Genomic DNA, 20,320 nt, shown 5'->3' with positions numbered 1-20,320 from the left:
TGTTTGTAAAAAGGTCACCTTAAAAAGGAAATGAAGTGAAACTAAAAAGAAACTATGTATCTAAAAGGTCTGTACGTCTAATTGTGGTACTTTTTAAGCTTTAAATTATTTCCAAGCTCCTCCATAGTTTGATTCTACTGTGCATTGGGTTTTATTTGACCTTTGGATGAACACAACACGGATGGTGGTCACGTTAAGAACAAAACTGTATAAACTTAAAAAGTCCACATGTTGGAAATGGAAGGCTTTAATCTGACAGTGTTGACATGTACGGGTTGAGGGAATGAAACCAAGAAAACACGGAGCCCGGCTTTAGGTTAGACTGTGAATCTTTTTGTGGCATTTCATCTGAAAATATTTGCAGGAGAAAGCTGTTCGTGATAATAAAGGAGAAAATAATTTGTGGTTTCTTTGTTTGACTTCATTTAATAGATTTTAAAACATCCATGTATTGAATTCTCTGTAAAATAAGTATCCTGCGGCTATGTGGGCTCCGATTATGGTGGCAAAGATTCAAACATTCCTGAGGTGTCTCTGCTACACAACCTACCGCCTGCAGCTCGCGTTCCTCGAAAATCCTGGAGAGGATGAGGCGTCGAAGCGGCACCGTCATGATGAGGACAAAGGGGAACGCCAGGGAGGCTTCCGTAGACTTCACCACCCACAGAGCCACGATGCATGCCAGCTGGATTATGGTGAACATGTTCATCCGCCATGTCTTCACCTGGAGGTTAAAGGGGTAGAGGACAAACAGACTAGTGTGGAGTCGTGCACAGAGAGATGCCCGGCAGGCACACTGCATCCCAAACTAGTCCCTTGCTTTAAGACTATCTTAGGTTTTGGGCTCCATCTGGTGGACAATCATGCATTTAAATGGTTGTCTGAAATGTGAACCCGAAGTTTCTGTTAAAACGTTTCCTGTTTTTCAAATGTCACCAAATTTGGTTTTCAAGTAAAATCCGGACCAAAATCCATAATTTTGATGGCAATAGTGGTATTGTCGAGGAAAAACTATGTCGGTAGAGGCATGCGTCATCATTAGCATGGATTTCTTAGTAAACTTTCATCGCCACAGACCAAATGTTTCTTTTCATGTGGAATTGTAGTAACACAGCATTTATTTGGTATTGAATCAAGTCATTAATTTAGTGTGAATGCACAAAACAAGATCTGTTGATATTATACCTAAAGTACCTTAAAGCGTGTCACACACTTTTATGGGATTGCAATTGTAAAGTAACACTTAAAGAGGTAAAGCACCAACGCTTGAACACATATGTGAGCGTTAGGGTTTCATACCATACATCACTGCCACAAAATAAAAATGTAGTCTGCATGAGGGTTTCCGTGCATTTTTACCCGCCCTCACCTTGGCATAAAGGTTATACTAATAAAAGTGATGGCAGGCAAAATGTACTGTTCCTATTCTGTAAAAAAAAAAATATCTGAAGTTAATACGAGGCAAATTGAGACTGACAAGCCAAATGGGTAAAGTTGCACTGTTTCTATTTCTATTTCTCTCCACTGCATCTCAACAAGGACATTTGTGGCTGTGGAAATACAACGTAGGCATTTTATAACCAAAATAATTATCCTATTACCCTCCAATAAACATTAAAATTCATTTTTCCACAGAGCAGGAACAGCAGATATTGCCACAATCACTTGTATTGGAAGCATGTGAGGATTGAGAATCTTGTAATTGCCTCTATAAAGTGAAGGAAGGAACAGAAAGAAGTGTACTTCTCTTGGGAATTCAACTGCTGTCTTAAACGGTGAGTAAACCCTCAAAGATTACCTGCACAATGGGCTCTAGTTGTGGTAATGTTGTGTCTTTGCGGTTGGTTTGTGGTCATTGTAGACCTTTGCAGTCATGCTGAGCTTTTTTGTGGACCATGTACTCATTGTGGAGTTCCTTATAGCTGCCTTCTATCCATTTGTAGACATGTTCATCTTGCTGCTAATTGGTGTCTGTGTAGTTGATTTGTGTGTCTTTGTGCCATTGTGTCTTTCGTAATGCCGTCGAGTCTCTTGGTGGTAAAGGTCTTTCTCAGACTAGTAGCTAAAGGACTCTCTGCTGGGCATCTCTGCTATGTGTGCAGGTTCGTCCTGAAATTGTCTCAATGGTAAAGACGATAAAAACACTGACATCACTGTTACCATCTGAGGGTAGTAAAGCGGTAGACATAATAATTGCATTCTTCCATTACGGATGGTCAGATGGAGAAGCTGAATCCAACGGTGTGATGCTCGCAGCCAGAAACCCAACTGTGTTTATCCTCAACTGTTGAGGTAATTCTGTTTGGAGTCAAAAATCCAGCAACATTTTCCCTTCTCCATGCATCTTGGAAGTAGATGAAATCCCTCCTCTGCCTGTAACTCTCTGTTGGTTAAAAGAAATTAAAGATTTGCTGGATGTGGCAGAGTCCAAATGCGGCGTAGCTGTCAAAGGACGCTGAATGATCAGGTCTCTCTATCAACGCGGCTCTTGAAAACCCAGAGGACAGAATCACGTCTGCCTCCACTCGGCTGACGGGTTTGGCTTCTCCACATTACCACTAATAGCAGAAGACGGGGGGCACTGGACAACATGGGTATTGCGTGGGTTACCTTGGTTACGTATATGTGGTCAGGGTGGTGCTTGGCGGGCGTGACCATGAGGGTCATGCGTTCATACAGTTGGATGCCCGTCAGGGAGGTGACCCCCATGTACAGGAAGATGCCAAAGAGCACAGCCAGAGGGATGAGGCGGAGCACGTCCGTCATCACGATGGACATACCTGACGGGTGGAAATGGCTTCAGTGTTGATGTTTCAAACAAGAGTCTTAAGGTTCTTTGAAACACAAGTGAAAAATAATTTGCAACGGTGGAGAGAATTATTCATTCAACAGGAGAGCAGCCCTCATGACAAACAGGCTGTCAGCGCTGCTGATTCAAAACACATTCACGGTTAAGCTCCCTCGGTTGAAGCGCTTTTGGCTAATCCAAAAAGTCTTATTCCAAATCTCAAGCAGCATTTCAATCAAACAAAGGCTCAACTATGATGAGTGATTATGGTTCTAGACGGGATCTGGAACTGGAAGAATTAATGCGCAGGACTACTTTGGGAACCCTGCCTTAAAACGAGATATCCTGCTGGAGAAGTACTGCTAACTATCGGATGAGAACAATTTTTCTAGATCAGTCTCCATTGTGAGCTTTGCATTTCCATTTGAAAAATGTATGTTTCGGTTCATTTTGAGGACAATTTGTAAACAGATGTCAAATCGTGGTACATACTGTACTTTGTGAATGTCTAGGCATGCAGGGGCTACACAAGTGGCCCTCTGTATCTCTTGAGCTTATGTTTCCTTTTGAGACAAATAATTGACCGGAGATTCCAGTTCTGTAATAATGATGTGAAAAAAAACATCAAAGGAAAAAATAAAACGAAAATAATTTCTCTGCAAGTGGTCACTAGTTCAGATTCCGCCAGCAGGTTGTGGGTGGATAAACAAATGTTTTTATCGACACTTAATGAGAGAGATAATTTCTTTTTAATAAAAGACTTTCATAATTAACTTAACAAGTTTTAAATGTATAATAATACTAAATGTGATATGGTACTCGAGGGGAGCATTCCAACAACCAATTACCCGTTTGCTAACCCAATCATCTTTGGTTACATCTGCTCCTTTGCCTTTCGAGTTTTTCAGAATAGCATGTTGGAAAATAACAGTGATTACGGGGACCTTTTAACTCCACTGTGTTCATTTGAAATGTTTTACATTTTTACATTTAGCTGATGCTATCCAAAAGGACTTACAATAAGTACAAGCTACTGCTAACGCTGGAACTGTACAAGCGTCTACATTAACAATAGCAGAGTAGGCTTGTCACAGTAAGCATTCTCACTAGTTTGTGTCTCTAGAACTACGGCGTGGAGCTAATTACGGTACCTCTGAACTTTAGTTAAAAGTTAAAAGCGACATTTCTTTCTTGGCAGGTGATGAAACATTTTTGGCAGGGTCATTGTTTTTCTGTGTTTGTAGTTGTATTAAACATGTCAACCACAGGAATCTAAAGTGCACTGCTACTTATCCAAGCATTCTAAAAGGTGCAGACAGCGTGTCTAATGTGGAATTTAAAATATGGTGGACATGCACTTTGACCTCTTGTGGCTAAAATGAGTATTACCAAAACAAACAAGATTCTGAAAACTCAGGAAAAAAATCAGCATCCCACACTCCCACTCTCCCCTTTCCTCTCACCGACAAGGACGGCCACGAGAAGGCCGGTCATCCTCTGTTCTTTCACCTCCTGGATCACGGGCTTTTCACCCGGCGCCGTGGCTTTGCTCATGACGGTGAGGGCGTTGACGTGAGTGACGGAGCGCACGGTGGCCGCGGTGAGCCATGGCAGGCCAAAAAGAGGACAGATGGAACCCAAAATGACGATGAGAAGAAGGTCCAGGTGGAAGCCTGAGCCTTTAACGAGACGACGCTCCTTCTTCGAGACTATTAACCTGATGGATTGGAGGAGAAAGTTTAAAAAAAAAAAAAGAAGAAGAAAAGTATACATTCCTACACAGATCCTACAGCCGGAAAGTACTACTATGGATGATCATACTGTACGTACGAAGTGATCTGGGTTTCCATGAAAATCAGGATGAAGACAAGAATGGCAGGTACAACAGATGCGCCCATCATCCAGGTGGGGAAAGGTTTCTTGTCACCAAAAGGACTGATCAACCAGCCTCTCTTATCGGGGGAGGTGACCGAGAAGCCAGACGGCACATTGAGTTTCTAGAAGTAAGCAACAAAGAAAAAGTTAAATTGTAATTTGTTGGAAATCTACTGAAGATGCACTTCAACTGTTGCTGTAATTAAATGAAAGTTACCTGTGTGTAAGTGTCAGACACGGAGTAATCCACCAAAACTGAAACCAAAATTGAGATGGGGATTCCAAAGTCACCGATGATTCTTCTGGCCTAAGAATATTGAGAAACCCAACATCGATCAAATCCAGGCAAAACCCAGCACACATCTTATCACATACACATCAGATGCATCTGTCCAACACATTTCCTTTCGTGGAGAAATGTGATGAAGTGAGAACTTCACTATTTTCCTCAAACTGCCCAATTGCTCGCTTGCAATGCACGCTGCATGTAACAGAGCAGCCGATGTATGTACTCCACGTTAAACATTTTGAACATCACTTTGTGTCTTTGAAGGCCCACGAGAATCCTGACATGCATAGTTAGGGTTGGGTTTGATTACCTTGCCACCCAAGAAACGACTGTTTCGGAACTTTCTGAGGAAGAAAGCAACAAAGAAAGTGCCTATCATGAGAACCAGAGACAGAAGAGCCGTGTTGGGCTGGTTGTAGATTGGGGCATCAACTTCCTGATTCCCAGTCCCAGTTAAATCAACGGGATAAATTGCCAGCAGAGGATGCTCCTTAAAGACCTGAAAACAAGAAGATAATCTAAGTTTATCCTCTGCCGTTTGTTTGCATTGGATTTTTGCAGATGTGACAAACAAAGGAGTCAACCTAATAAGACTTGCATGATTTCTGGTTTTGTTACCTTGAAGAGTTTTGAGAAAGTCTCATAGATGAAGATAAGGGAGATGAGGAAAGCAAAAATCTCCTGTGTAAACGGTGAGATGTAGCGAACGAGGAAGCTGCCCTCTGCTGCCACGATCAGCAGCACGATGAAGATGAGCCAGAAACCGATCCACACACGACCGGTTAGATACTCAATGTTTTGGGCCTCACAAAACTGAGTGAAAAGACAGACACGTTAGTCACATGTTCAGGGAAAACAAAATGGAAATTATGACTGAGAAAAACATGTTGTTTTCCCCCCCGCACCTTGTAGTAGGCTTCTTCAAACACCAGTAAGGGTCCTGAGAAGCCTATGATGAGGAGAGGCTGACCACCAAGAAGCGAGAATATGACGCCAAGAGTTGCCGTTGACACGATGAGCTCAGTCACTCCCATCATACCCTGTGTCTTTTCCCCTGTATGCGAAATCAGCCAGACAACAGACCCCTTTGAGCACATGTAACAAAGTGATGCGGAATCAATATTTCTTGGTTTCACTTTACCCAGCAGGCCTCCGAAGGTAATAGTGGGCGACAGTGCAGCAAAATAGATGAAGATTACGGCAGCGATGCACTGCATGTCTACGGCATCCTTCAGGTCGCTGACATACAGCGGGTAACGGCGGCGGATGTCGTGGATCAGGCCTCCGAAAGGGACCCCTGAGCGCTTTAATGGGTCCACCTCCTGGTCCCCCTCCTCCTCCTCCTCTGGAATCACCTCTGGAGGGTTTGTTTGAGCCTCCGTTACAAAAGGAACTGCTACCGATCATCATCATCACAATAATTAAGCAAACACTGTCCTGCTACTTTAAGAAAAGTAGCAGGACAGTGTAAATAGGCTTCAGGAAGAATGAGAATGTTGTGTCTATAATCTATAATATATCTCAGTGGTTATGTTATTATTCACAATTATAGATCAAATGCTTGCAGTACATTACTGATGCAACTGAACAGCTAGATGGTTGCTTTAGTACATGAATCATATTGGACGGGGTAATTACACTAGTTATGGTCTTTTAACTTCTGCAGAATTTGGAAATACTACAACTACCCAAAGACTGAAAACAGTTTTTCTCAGTTTCTGTGTTCATTTGATTTGTAGACTGATCTGTGTTTGCACCGAAGGAGAGCGTCCTCATGCTAACCTAGTTATTGACTATTGACGGTTATTTGGCTTGGAAAAGAAGCTTTTGACAGAGCACCTTTGTTGTTGAGCTCCATTCCACACGAGGAGTGATGCTTCTTGACTTCTCTTTCCTTCCTCTTGCGCAGCATCTGCTTCTGGAAGTCAGCCACAGTCTTCAGGAGGTCTTTACCCTCCACGTCCGAGGGTGGAATGACGATGCTGCAGTCCAAGAATTCATTGATACCGTTCAGGAGGTCCTGTCTGTCATCTGCAAAATAGGCCACCTCATGGAAGTTCTGCAACAACATACAATTACATGTCACCACAGCATCATTTTTGTTTGACAGAAAGATATCCAAATGGTGGTTTCATTCATTACTTTAAGGGGGATAAACAGCAGCTTTTCCATGGGTCCACATTCTAGTAGTGAAAACATTGCCACCTACAAACATTTGCTCTGCGGGTCATCTTCTTTTATTTTTAAATTAAAATTATTTTCTGTTTACTAAATTTGAGTTGTGATTTTTTACTGTGACGTAAGTTTTTTTTATATGCCAATGATGCAGAAACACAGATGTTGATGGTGTAATACAGCAGCAAAAGCCCCACCTGGAACCAGGAACAAGCATTCATTCGGCTGGTAGGATGAACGTGAGAAAATGTCTCAATCTGGTATAAATGTTGCAGCCAGGGCTCCAGATTGAAAGCCTAATTTTATAGAACACATGCTTTTTGGCTGTAATGGTCATGGGATCAAGAAGTCTGGTTTCAATCTGCTACAATGGCAGCCTTTTTGTCGTATGAATGTCTGTAAATTGGCGACACAGTTTATTACAGTTTTATTGTAGGAGCGAATGTTGAACCTCTAAAATTAGAATACTTTTTTACTCCTTGAAGAGTTCTTGAACTGAAACATTTCCCCCAACCAAAAGGATTAAACCTTTTAAAATGAAAGACCTCGAAATGCCACTAGAGATGTTCACATCTTCCAGCTTTTACATCTACCTTGTCAGACATGAGCGTGGAGAAGGAGCGTCCAATCTCATGATAGTCCAAGTTGGACTGACTTGGACCAAGCAGGACGAAAATAAAGCGAACAGGGACGGGGACCTCCAGCACAGACTCCAGAAGGACCGCCTCGTTCAGCCGGACAAAGGCCATGGCGGGCTGCTCCAGGAAGTCCACAGAGCCTGACAGGCAACAACGACACATCGTTAAAAGTTTTTTGGTAAGCACATCAGTGATTGTGCTTCGGTTATTATTCAACACGCAGTTTGTTCTAAAATGTGTCAGCATGAATCTCCTCTGCACTGACATCATGTTCAGTGCTCATCTGCTGTTAAAGAAAAACAAGACCTCCTTCAGCTTTGCAGGAGGATGTGTGGAGGTCCTGAAGGGCCACAGGAGTCGCGTAACACTACAAACCACTGACGGAACTTTGAAAATGACATGATTATCGTGTCGTACTGATGCAATTCAATCATTTCATTTCCGTTCAATGGGGAATTTGTGACAAGTAGAAGTAGTTTCTAAAAACGTGATAGACATTATTCATTTGACTAATCTGTTTGGTCAAATCCCGCGGAGCTTACCAACTAAAACAATGACAGCTTCGGCATCTTTGGGAATCTTGGCGAGGAGTTTCATCGATCTGGCCGCAGCCGGATGGCTCTCAGGGGGCAGTGGGTGGAGATTTTTCTTGGAGGAGAAATAGAACAGCGTGTGATGTGACACCATGACGCAGCACGGGACCAACAGTGTGTACTTATTGTGTGAACTGCAATTTCCGTATGTTTCTGTATGTGTGCAAAATAATATTCTGCTGGATTAATTCACTTAAAACCGCCCAAGTGGATGACTGCTTATTTATGTTTGAACAAAATGTTTTTAATAGGCTGTTTTAAATTTGCCAACATTTTAAGCCACAGAGAACATTGTGTTTTCACAGTTAATGCATCAAGAAGCTTTAACTAGAAGCACCTGTGAGCTGACTAAGAACATAATTCTACACATGTGGCACAGACGGGCTTGCTCCACCTGACTTTAAGCACTACCTGTGACCTCTGACCCTGTGTGGGGGGTCGGGGATGGGGGCGCGAGAGCCACAGGGTTCACATCAGGAATTTAGTGTAATAACGCTTACTTCTGATACTTAGAACTAAATGCAAACCATAAACTTCCACAAAAAAGCTCAATGTGGCTCGTGTCTCTGTCCATTCAGACAGCTGATCTCAATTGTCTGAGTGGATTCTTGTCCAAACTAATAAACCGCGTGTACTGGTGTTCGTGCTGTGCTCATCGCCTTCACTGTTACACGTATCTGACGTGTCATTGCCACCAGCATCTCAAACACACACACACACACAGGAAAACTTACAAACAGGCTGACAAACACGTCTTGTTTTGGGTCGTACACCCCCCCTTTGCCATCTTGGTGCTCCGCCGGCTCCTCAGCCACCAGTGGCAAACTGGTTTCCTGGACATTGTTGAGATTGAAGCTGCCATGAAGACTGCTGGACGAGTGGTGGCGGAGAAAACGATGTTTCAGATCACTCGGGTGGCTGTGACAGGAGACAAAGGGAGAGATGACGTCAAGACGTCGGCTGAATAACAACATGGGCGTTTAAATGGTGACAGTGTTAACACGCTGATGTTAAGTAAAGATTACGGCGTCATGGTATTAGTTTTTGTGATATTGGCATGCAAACCTTTGCCCGCAGCACTTCGTTCGATCAATCAAGTAAATTGATCGATGGTGCTGAGAACATATTACATTCACAACTATATTTTCAGTGTATACTCACCTGAAACAAAGAATGGTTGTTTTACTGTGGGCTTAGAATGAGCCCTTCATGTCTACATAGTGTGCTGTGTTGCATCAGTAACTTCCAACGGCAAAACCAAACTCTGGCTCCAAAGAGGACCTTTGGATAATTTACGCTTGGAAAAGATGGCACTACATTCTACGCACTAGTCCCTTAAGACAAGGTCCACTCAAGCTTTAAAAAAACTTTTTAAACATCAGCTGCTATTAATCAAAATAATTTGGTCAGGCTCCCACGCTGAAAGGCTCTGTATATTTGTGAACCTTCAAAGGAATGTGAATTTACATGTTATCTCTCTATTTTAAGAATAATCTAATTATAACATTAAAGTGCATTTGTTATACTACAACAAGTTCATTTGACATGCTGTTTTAATGCAGCTTAGAAATATACAATATAATATAATACAATATAAGTTAACCGCATGATCCGAATCCAAACCACTCAACAATTCAAGCTAATCAGAATGCTCTCATGAGGAAGTTTGAGGTTGACACAAGGCTTCATAAAAAAAGGGAAACTGACCTTCGAAGGTTAATAAAATAGCCTGAGACTAATGTGTGTAGCACGTTTCTCTGTCTCTTACGGAGAACTCTTAGTGTGTCAAACTAGCCCGGATTACAAGGGTTAAACACGGCTTCCTGCTCAGGCCATTACTCACATCACATCATCAGTTCCACATGGTCCAATAAGAAGGCGCCCGGATCGGACAAAGGAACGAGGTGTGACACGGAAGGGAATTGTACTGAAGTAGTTTCCAGAGGATCTTTAAGTGGTCTGAGTAAGCGATGAGCTAGATTTCAGCAGTATTTCAATGTGTTTCTTTCCACCTCGTGAACCCTGTGGAAGCAGCCAGGGACATGCTGGACCTTTATGTCTGATGGCTGTGAAAGATGGAATGAACACACAATGTCCTGCTGCTAAGGATGTCCCCTGGCCATCTCACTTTTTGGGCATCTGCTGTGTCGCTTTGTGTGTGAAATATCAAACCCGTGCAGGTTAGTTTGGATCAACACAATGACGGTAATCTTGAATTCTTCACATTAATCTACTGGTCTATTCCAAACTTTTGAAGTGTCATCACACCATTGTCCATGCAAGAATGATGCTACTCATCGAAGCCCGTCTGTACCATTCTGGCTTAACAGAGGGACCGGCAGACAGAGGACACTGGACCAGTGCCTTATGAGAGCTGTATACAAAGACATAAGGACAAGATGAGATACTTATAATGAGTGAAAGTTTATTCTTGGCTTTATATTCATTGTAAATCCTCTCATTTAGGGTTTGAAATTGAGCAAAATTAGGGAAGCCTATAATAATGAACCTTATGTTTTATCACATGTGTCCATGGCTTTGCTTTTGAGAGTATGAATGTAGCTCCGGATAGAAAGCCAGGGAATGTCCTACCAAACTCTTTTGAAAATTAGAAAAAGGATTTGAATTCTGGGCACCATGAACAAACCTTATCCCTTTTTATGGCAGCCAAGCTGTTGATACATTTCCCTTAAAAATGTTACCAGACCAAAAAGTCAGGGGAGCACTTAAGTAACAAGCTCAGAACCTTTAACGTCCGAGCAATATGTTCCGTAACGGTAATCGACCAAAAGCCAAATTGCACTGTAATAAATATTTGTTTTGCATTGACCACTCTATGCGCCGCAGCATTCACAGGGATCCATGAAATGATACAAGATACCAACTGGGGAAGGAGCAAGCATGAAGACAGCATCTGTACTTTTCAAAGGCTCGGGGTACTTTTGAGCTCTTCTAGTTGTCCGGGTCCCTGTGGTGTGCTGTGATGAACACAATCTCACATAATCTACACAAAACATCAGAACCAATCATTTCATACAACATCATTGAATTTGATACCAACGTCGGCAGACTGGCTGCGATGGAAAGAAAGAAAAACCTGATTATGCAGAAACCACAAAGAACCAAAAACCCACAAAGGGAAAATAAACCAAGTGACCCTGATGACGAGAAACAGTAAACCTCAGAATAGGTTCACCCGAAATGCTTCCTTCGTACTTTCTGATAGTTGAAATCCACGGTTTAAAGACATTTTTGCTCAAATGGAATCAAGTTTGACTCGAAAAGCAAAGATCTTAAGGGCTATTATTACTCACACCATGAAGAATTAGTCTTAATTTATTTAATTATTGATTTGAAAGTCCATGCCTGACGATATATAGTGCAGCTACAGCGCAACACAGTCAGCCCGGGGAAGTACATCAGAGATGAGCCAAGTGTTGAATGTCACAATTTGGAAATTCCCTGTTCAGTTACCCCGAGTTTGCCTTTCAGTAACAACCTACACTGCAGCATAATGATTAATGAGGAGGGTTTGGATTTCATTCTTCCTGCTGCCATGCCTTCAATCTCTGCTCAAAATCTCAACAAAACTGTGTCCACACTGCTGTACACCGGCAGTTTTGTTGATACAGTACTATCGATTAAACGGAATGAAATCAAGATCTAAGGCCATGGCAACAAACGCCACAAAACAGAAACAGTGTTCCAGCTCAGGCCTTTGTGGCAACTTATAAAAACACGTAAAAGAGTTCTCTTTTAGTCTAAATGAATGCGTCCACATAAGGACAGGAGGAGGCAGGCATTCATTATTAATACTAATTTTATAAAGTGTTCTTTCAGAAAAATGCTGGATAAGGAAATTAAAGAAAACTGTGTTGATAGAGTGGTAAAGGACACGGTCGAAGAATTGTGATTATCATTCATTATTTTGGAGGCACCATGTGTGTAATTCTATAGTTAAATTATATTTTGTGATATTTACGTTTGATTTAAGACACTAATTTGAAATGGTGAAAGAAAAGTATGAGTACTTATGCACCATTTATCTGCAAACTAGTTGCTTTTGAAAACATAGAATGAGTGTGATTGATTTCCGTTCATGATTGCACTTTCCATTCAGTCGGAGTTTGAGTCAAAGAGAGTCAGACAGTTAAACAGACTTGACAAAGTTAAACTCACTTGACAAAGAGAAGTAAGTAAGTAAATACTAAAGCTCGCGTCGCAGAGGTTGCTGACCTGTGCTTGAGAAGCAGAGCCCGGAGGACACCGGGTCGGTCCTCAGCTCGGATCTGGTCAGAAATGATCATCGTCTCCACCACAAGATGGACGATGCCGGGCAGAGTGTTCTGCTCCAGGTCCAGAAGGACGGCACCTACATTTTAGAAGGAAAGCACAGGACGGGATAAAAGGACTGACCTGGTGGTTTATTGTCCATCCGGCGCTTTGCTAAACACTTTTCCAGGAGAAAAGGGTTTATTTTTGTTTGTCATGATTCTATTTCAGCCGGATATGGAAATAGTTAAACCACAAGACTGCAGGAGGCCTTTACCGTGCGTTATGGTGCGGCGAAGCTCCAGCAAGCTGCGGAAGGAGAGGGAGGCCACGTGGGGTTTACCCCAGCGGTCCGTCTCCTCCTCCACGTCCTCCTCAAACTTGATCCAGCGGGCCCGCTCCTTCCAACGCATATCATGGTCCTTGTCCACAATCAGCTCATTCAGCTCCACAAACAGCTGTAGATCAAGTAGTAGAGATATACACGCAATTAAAGCTCTTGATATCGGACCTTTTACGTAAAAGTTCAATAAGGGTAGCACGTTGAGAATACATATGATTCCAAGTAAAAACGTTTTTAAAAAAAACACCAGCAAAGCCACAGTTTGCTCGTTCCTACGTTTTTTCAACAGAAAAAATACATTGAACTGATAGGAAAATAACTGCAAAGACAGCAAATCCAATGACACAGCAACTGCGTGGTTTGGATCCGTCTGAGAGTGGTTTGGAGTGAGAGGAAAACCAAATGGTTTGAGACATTCACTCACATTTCAACGTATTGTTTCAAAGTTTTCTTACAGCAATGCAATAGAATACTTATAGGATTTGTGCTTTTGGGACATTTTTGCGGTTTAAACTGGGGTGGAACACAAGGAGCAACTTTCTATTCAAGTCTCATCAGGTCAATGATGAAGAATGTGCTCAAACTAAGACCGCACTCCAAGAACCATCGATAGAGTCCCACTCAACAAAAAGAACTAACCAATATTTTCATATCATGAATCCATTGTGCATTTGTAGGCAGTCCGATTGCCTCCAATCGGTCAAGAAATGAATACTGCTACAAAGTGCTCATCCATCTGTCAGTGTGCATATTAATGTTGTTGGAGGTAAACAATATGCTGCAAACCTCATGGGTTTTCTTTTCCGCTGCTCTCTTCTTCTTTTTCAGGCTGCTTAGTGGTGTGGAACTGTTCGATCGGGTCACCAGACACCGCGATGACTTCTTCACCAGGTGGCGTCTCACCCCGGGGTTGTCTTCAAATCTGTGACCTGAATAGCCGCAAGCATTGGAAATCAAATTGTAAAAGGTCAAGATTGCTAATTCGTAATGATTTTCTGGGGGACTAATTTAGAAACCAACACAACTACGTGCATCTGAAAGCAGCGGCTTAAGATGCTATTTTTCTACAACTGTGAATCCAATACAACGTGCTTTCTGACTGAAAATACGCTCAAGGCTGGAAAATCAGAATTCTAATTTGAATGTCTGTTTTAGTTTCCAGTTGGCGTAGTACCATAAAGTAACAGATAGGCAGCGAGCCCCTCGGGTGAGGGAGAATCTACAGAACGTAAGCCATGGGAAACTGTCACAGAGTTTTGCCTCCAGACATTTTCAGTTCAAAAAGAGTCATTTCATTTTCAATTTCCTTCAGCCACTAATCCTTTTTGATTTATTCAGCATAATGATGATATATTTTCAATACAGTGAGGTTATCATTTTCCATGTAAGAGAGTGGAAAGCTTGTGAGACCATTTGGATAAAGAAATGAAGAAAACCTGTGTGGAAGTGTGTTGATAGAGTGGTAAAGTTCATGGTCGAAGAATTGTGATTGTCATTAATTATTTTGAGGCGGAATGTGTGTGTGTTTTTATTAGATAAATGGTAATATATTTGGTGACATTTATGTTTGATTTAAGACACAAATTTGAAATGGTACCAGTAGATCGTGCAGAACCAGTAGTTCTGCACGATTTACCTTCAAATGACTTTTCTACCCACTATTTTTCAAAACAGTGTTTAGCTTGATTTTCCATCTTGTCGGCAACAGTTGAGAGATTTGCATTTGCATTCAGTCTGGAACTGCTGTTGACCACTAAGACTGGTTGGACATATTTTCTCACAAAATAAACACTGTCTTCTTTGGTTTTCTATGTGAGCTGACTATAGTGGAAGGGGAAGGGGCACAAGTATATATGAGTGTTTGTGTGTGTGCTCATAAAACTGCAGAAGTTTGTTCCATACTGCTGTGTCATGCCAGGGGAGTCGAGAGAAATGGAAATCAAGATGAAGTTAAGCCGTATTTCCTTTTGTAGTCTTGCGAGGGAAACACAAAAATCTGTCGTTGTACCAAGTGCTCTCACCAAATGGCGGAGAAGCTTCAGCGTGAAGGACATTTTGTTCCTCTTGAACTAGTATCTTACCTGGACTAAGGCCCTTGATCTTAAGGAACTCTTAAAATACCAAACACATACACATCTAAAAGGAGCGTGAGCAAATCAATACACAATGCGTCAATCTATTGACACTTTCCGGTTGTATCAACTACTTTCAATAGATTAGATCAGCAGCCAAAATGTATTATTCCCGACAAATCCAACTTTGTATTTAGCAGTGTTTTCAGCCAGTTACATCATTCATGGGGACTGTGGAAAACAGTTTGATTTGTTCACCTTAATTAGTGGTGAAGGTTTATAAAAAACATCATAAATGTCTGTTATCAAGAGCAACTTGTTAGGCAAAACTTGACTTAACAGAAGCTACATCCGACCCGTCTGACATTACGTAGATCTGACACATGACCAAGAAATGTAAACTCCATATGCAGCTTCCGTGTCAAACATTTTGTGCAATAGTCCACCTGCAGCTTCTGTTCTCTCTGTAATCCCTCACACTCAAAACTCGCTCGGCCCTCCTTGTCTCAGTTCTCATGCCTGATAATTGTGCTAATATGCACAGTTTGTTGCAGGTTTGCATATTTTGTTCCGATGTTTCATCAATGACTATTGTTGCAGGTTGGCCAGTACAGATTGGCCCCCATAACCTGTTGGGCAGGTGTGGTTATTCATAAACCTGCCCCAAACTAAATCATATATTCAAGCAGTTATTGAGTGAGTCATCTCGCTTTCGTCCCATCTCTGTATGGATCAAGTGGCAACGCTCCCAATCGTATCTTTCACAAATCAATGTTAGGCAGTTCCAAAATTCTTGGTAGTGTTTCAAAATGTCAACCCTGAAGATGGAGGGGTGTGTCTCGGCCCAGGTGCCTCAATCTAATAAGCTTTTCTTTTCAAATAAGCATAACATTTTTTTTCATCCATTTGCATTGAATTAAAGTTGCATTATTGCCCACATCTAAAAGGCTAAATAAAAAGTATCACATAGGGTGCTGAAACTATCTGGCTCATGTACGTGTCCTGGTTATAAAATTGGACTCTAGCCAATTTGTAAGCCTGTGGGGAGGTATTGCAGGCAGATCACCCTTTGCATGTGTTTGCACCCGTTGCAAAAAATCGTCAGTGCAACCACACATTTTTGGTCAATGAAATCTCTTTCCGCTCTAGCTGTGGTTTACCCCAGAGCCAAATGGGTGCCACTGGATCAATGGGAAAGGAGGAAAGAGCAACAGTGGAGCGCCCTGTCAATTCGCTCAATACTGTGGGCAACTCTGCTCTGTGTGTTGAATGAGCTATTAAGCATGCACACAATCAACAGATCATTCATCGATGAATTGATGGTTCATTTAAAAATAGAATCATCCATGGGAATTTCCCGGGGGAACTATTGCATCACAACACCCTTCATGGGAAGCCTGATGTAATTATAGGTGTCTCTCTCTACACACGACTTACGCGTATGCTCGGGTGATGACCCCAGCTGACTGTGGATTGACTCGAGCAAGTCATAGTCATCAAAATCCAAAACAAACTCTTCAAAGTCCCCTTCCACGTTGCACAAGGAGCTGTGGTGCTCCTGTTGGTTCCGCTTTGGGCTGCCCAAGCCTTTCTGGACACTGCAGCGACGTTCGGGTCCATGGTGGTCAGTGCCGTGGTTGTTATCAGCGGTCCCATCCACCTGGTTCTCTTGTCCCCCAAGGTCTGTCATCTCGACGGTCGGTACCTCCTCCTATCCTCCTCTCTCCGAGCGGACGCACTGATCATCCAGGGCTTCCACAACCCGAGCGCCGTTGCTCGCCCTGGGTCGCTGCTCTGATGAGCTGGAGTCTTTGCAGGGAACACTAGCCCACCTCTGTTGTATTGCCCTGGTTGTGCAAAATAACCTACAACTTTCAGAACCAGCTCCAATATTTGTTTGTGTGTTTTTTAAAGGACTTTGGCCGTAGGCAGCAAATAAAAGACTTTCTTGCATTCAGGTAGTCCAACTTCTGAAAAGAAACTAGCTCTACGAAGCTAGGAAACGAGAACAAAAAAACGTTCAGTTTCAGACAGTGTGTCCGTGAGAATAATCACCCTTTAGTCCAGAGCAACAAATCCCAAGATCCTCAAAGTCACGCTTTTTGTGCAGTTGGAGCTACACCTTCAGGTTTGCGTCCACAATCAGAGCGATGCATCAATGGTTGCAACGTTCACCTTCTACAGCTCCAATAAGGGCTATTGATAAGGGATGGTCTACTTTGTGAGAGCTGCCCGTCAGCTGGGAGGGAGTGCCGCCCTTTTTTAACGATGTCCCCGGCTTATTGATCTCGGTGGCTTTTGGAAATCCAACATAAAATGGATCCGAGCAGAAGAGTTTATGCCCTTCGTTTTCCATAGGGCCGCCATCACTTTCCAACCATGTGACGTGCATGAGGGTCAAGGCTGCCTTCTCCACCCATATCTCATTCAAATGAAAACGCACACCTTTACACCAAAATGCACTTAATTTTGAACTTAAAGGAAGAATATAATACGTATCACCCTCATCATGGTGCCAATTATCACAGCAAGCTCCACCATTCCCACCCCTGGGTCTCCATGGAAACCGAGCTTCCCCGAGGTGTTGTGGTCTGGCTTGTCTACAACAGGTGGCTCAGCATGAGATTTAAAGGACCCTCACTAAAATGTGCTTGACGTTCTTGAATGTTGTGTGTGTGTGTGTGTGTGTGTGTGTGTTTGTGAATGCCACTTGACAAAATGGTTGAATAATTTGTGGAAAATTTCAGATTGAGATATAAAAAATGTGTACAATCATTACTGTCGAGAGACAAATTATGTTTTGATCCCAAATGAATTGTGCCATGAAGAATAATTACATCTCGCAAGTCAAGAACGTTGCGATGCAAAGATCAAGTTTTTTTTTAAACTATCCCCAACTCATTACAATAGAGGTAATGACGTTTGTCTCAGTTAAAAATATCTTTGAGATGAGCTTGACATGACGCCAGAGACTCAACTATGACAACATGATTATGAAGTCAGAAAGAATTAATTCAGCTACTTCTTCAGCTTTAGTCAGACTATAACAATGATCGCACTTTGACTTAAAACCTTAACTCGGAGTGCAGCTGAAGATTACCGCCAATCAGCAGCGATACACATGGCTGGTCAATGTGAAGCACCACTCCCTGCAAATCCGATGGCTGGTTTGGAGTGATTGCGGGTCATCTGGATTCCGGTTTCTAAACAGTCAATGACTACTCTGCTCTGGTAAAGCAGAAAAGGCCTTGGGCAGGGTCGCTGCTGAAGGGGAATCGACTGCATCCTTTGTTAATTAATGGCCTGTACGCTGGAAGAGGGAGGCTGCCCTGGATACATGACATATGTGGTGCATTTTATAGTTTCTAAATGCACAAGGATAAACATATGATGCAGGGTTCTAAGCATGGTCTAAAGTCAGCTGCTGTAGACTCAGTCAGCCTCACAAAAGTCAGATTTTGCAGCCGGCACAGCACCTAAGGTTTGTTTCTTCAACTCTCCATATCTGTGCCCTGGCGGATCAGCAACTATGGCATCTAGTCTGAAGTTATAAGATACCTTGAGGAGAGAAAAAGTCTTCAACAAATAGCAATACATGTGCAAATCTTCACTGCAGCGGGCCTCCCATTACAATGAGTGGTAATGCAGAGTTTTGATGCATTTTATCCATTGACTCTTATGAAACAATCCTAACTAATAACTGCAATTCATACATCCACATGAATGAAAATTAAATTTTCATCTTTATCGTTAAACCGAAAATGAGATAATCATATACAGAAATCATGAGTAGAAAGTGTAACTTGTGTAACCCAGATAGAATCCTACTTTTAAACATGTGCGTGGGGGCCAGGAGTGTGTGGGGTGGGCTTCATGAGACATTATGTGTGGGACGCCCACACCGGAGACAAGTTAAAGGCCGCAATAAGAATACTTTTTAGCGGCAACAGAGCAGAACATTTCACAACGTGCTTTCCAGTCCGACCAATATTTTAAAGAGGCAATAATTACAAAGATCCCTTTGATATTGTTGACATGAAATAGGTAGATCTCAGATTTTACTTTTGAAAGAGAGGGACTAATTTACCATTTCCCTGCTCCAAAGCCTTTACTTGTCTACAGTAACGACATCATTTCAAAGTAGTGTTTTATTGGGCTGGAAACAGAAGAAACCCGGCCATGTCATGACTGCGAGAAAAAAATAGTTACAATATGAAAAGTTTTGGTAGAGTAGTGGGTAATATTTTAGTACACTGGTATAAATAATATTTGGTTCGACCAGGTCTATGACTTTTCTGTTATGGTTCGATAACCATAGCAACAGTCCTTTTATTTAGTGCCATCCATCGTGGCTTGAGACGTAGAATACTTGTAACCTGGCATACATCTCCCTTACTTTTCATGTCATCCAGGTCGGCGCTGGCCAGCATCTGGGCCTCTGCATCATCAGTGGGCACCTGCTGGTAGACCGCCGTCTCCAGGGCAGTCATGCTGCCGATGCAGATCCGCTCCCGCAGGTCATAATTGCTCCGCTGGGCGCCCACCAGACGATGATGGACGGGCTTCCTACGGAGCCAGGTGCGGTTTGCGGTAGAGATTACGGGATCCGATCCTTGGGGCACACTGACCAAAAGCAAAAGGCAGATTGAAGACCTCCAAATGTTTTTCTCATTTTGTGATTTACTCTAAACATATACGTAGCTGCTGGCGAAATGATGGGTTGTGCGCCTTGGCTGCATTGCGGTCTTCTCACCAGTAGAGGGCTTCACAACACAACAGTAGGACTGTGTCTCCTCAGCAAACCTCTGAGTCACCCTCAGTTGTGCTAGCTCATGCACAGCCACACAATCGTGCATGGCACAGGCTCGATGGGGTTTCTGTGCTTTTATCCAACCTGATATTAGCGGATACTAATACCCGAATCACCATGGGGCCCCTGACCACCTAATAGCAAGATCCATACATTATGCTATACCCACAGAAAAATAAACAAACAATGTTTTCCGATGTCATGCATTGCCAGTTGGTCTTCCAATAACTAGGACCCAGACGAAGCCGTTATCTAACCATCAGCCTTAAGAACTACTGAAATATTTAATGTAATGCCAATGTTAAATTCATGTGTGTAAATCTGAGCCTATGCATGCCAAAAGAGTGCTCTTGTCTGCTCTATTCTGTTGAGCTGCTTCTTACCAATTATTGTGCCTGTTATTTTTAGAAAGGGATTCACAGATATATTAGATGCAACAATAAGTCCTCAGAATAATAACTGAAT

At 42.5% G+C, this 20,320-nt stretch overlaps 1 protein-coding gene across 5 annotated transcripts in view; it reads right to left on the bottom strand.

Moving 5' to 3' along the window:
- slc4a3 (solute carrier family 4 member 3) overlaps positions 1-20,320 on the bottom strand; it is a 39,060-nt gene that overhangs the window by 5,680 nt on the left and 13,060 nt on the right. For 2 of the 5 annotated variants that reach the window (XM_040201836.2, XM_040201837.2), the window contains exons 6-23: positions 19,442-19,668; positions 13,760-13,902; positions 12,908-13,088; positions 12,595-12,730; positions 10,673-10,732; positions 9,093-9,276; positions 8,308-8,413; positions 7,721-7,905; positions 6,792-7,011; positions 6,094-6,309; positions 5,858-6,006; positions 5,571-5,765; positions 5,263-5,451; positions 4,881-4,970; positions 4,619-4,785; positions 4,252-4,505; positions 2,611-2,780; positions 551-724 (exon numbers count right to left, since the gene is read on the bottom strand). In XM_040201836.2, the coding sequence (XP_040057770.2) occupies positions 551-724; positions 2,611-2,780; positions 4,252-4,505; positions 4,619-4,785; positions 4,881-4,970; positions 5,263-5,451; positions 5,571-5,765; positions 5,858-6,006; positions 6,094-6,309; positions 6,792-7,011; positions 7,721-7,905; positions 8,308-8,413; positions 9,093-9,276; positions 10,673-10,732; positions 12,595-12,730; positions 12,908-13,088; positions 13,760-13,902; positions 19,442-19,668 (3,046 nt within the window). Of the gene's footprint in view, positions 1-550; positions 725-2,610; positions 2,781-4,251; positions 4,506-4,618; positions 4,786-4,880; positions 4,971-5,262; positions 5,452-5,570; positions 5,766-5,857; positions 6,007-6,093; positions 6,310-6,791; positions 7,012-7,720; positions 7,906-8,307; positions 8,414-9,092; positions 9,277-10,672; positions 10,733-12,594; positions 12,731-12,907; positions 13,089-13,759; positions 13,903-16,482; positions 17,234-19,441; positions 19,669-20,320 lie in introns of those variants that run through there. The other 3 variants (XM_040201839.2, XM_040201838.2, XM_078090090.1) reach the window with 3 other exon arrangements.

The sequence above is a fragment of the Gasterosteus aculeatus genome, chromosome 16 (genome assembly GCF_964276395.1).
Source record: "Gasterosteus aculeatus chromosome 16, fGasAcu3.hap1.1, whole genome shotgun sequence".
NCBI lineage: Eukaryota > Metazoa > Chordata > Actinopteri > Perciformes > Gasterosteidae > Gasterosteus > Gasterosteus aculeatus.
Note: the sequence above shows the minus strand (reverse complement) of the source record. Positions and strands in the feature narration are given on the sequence as shown.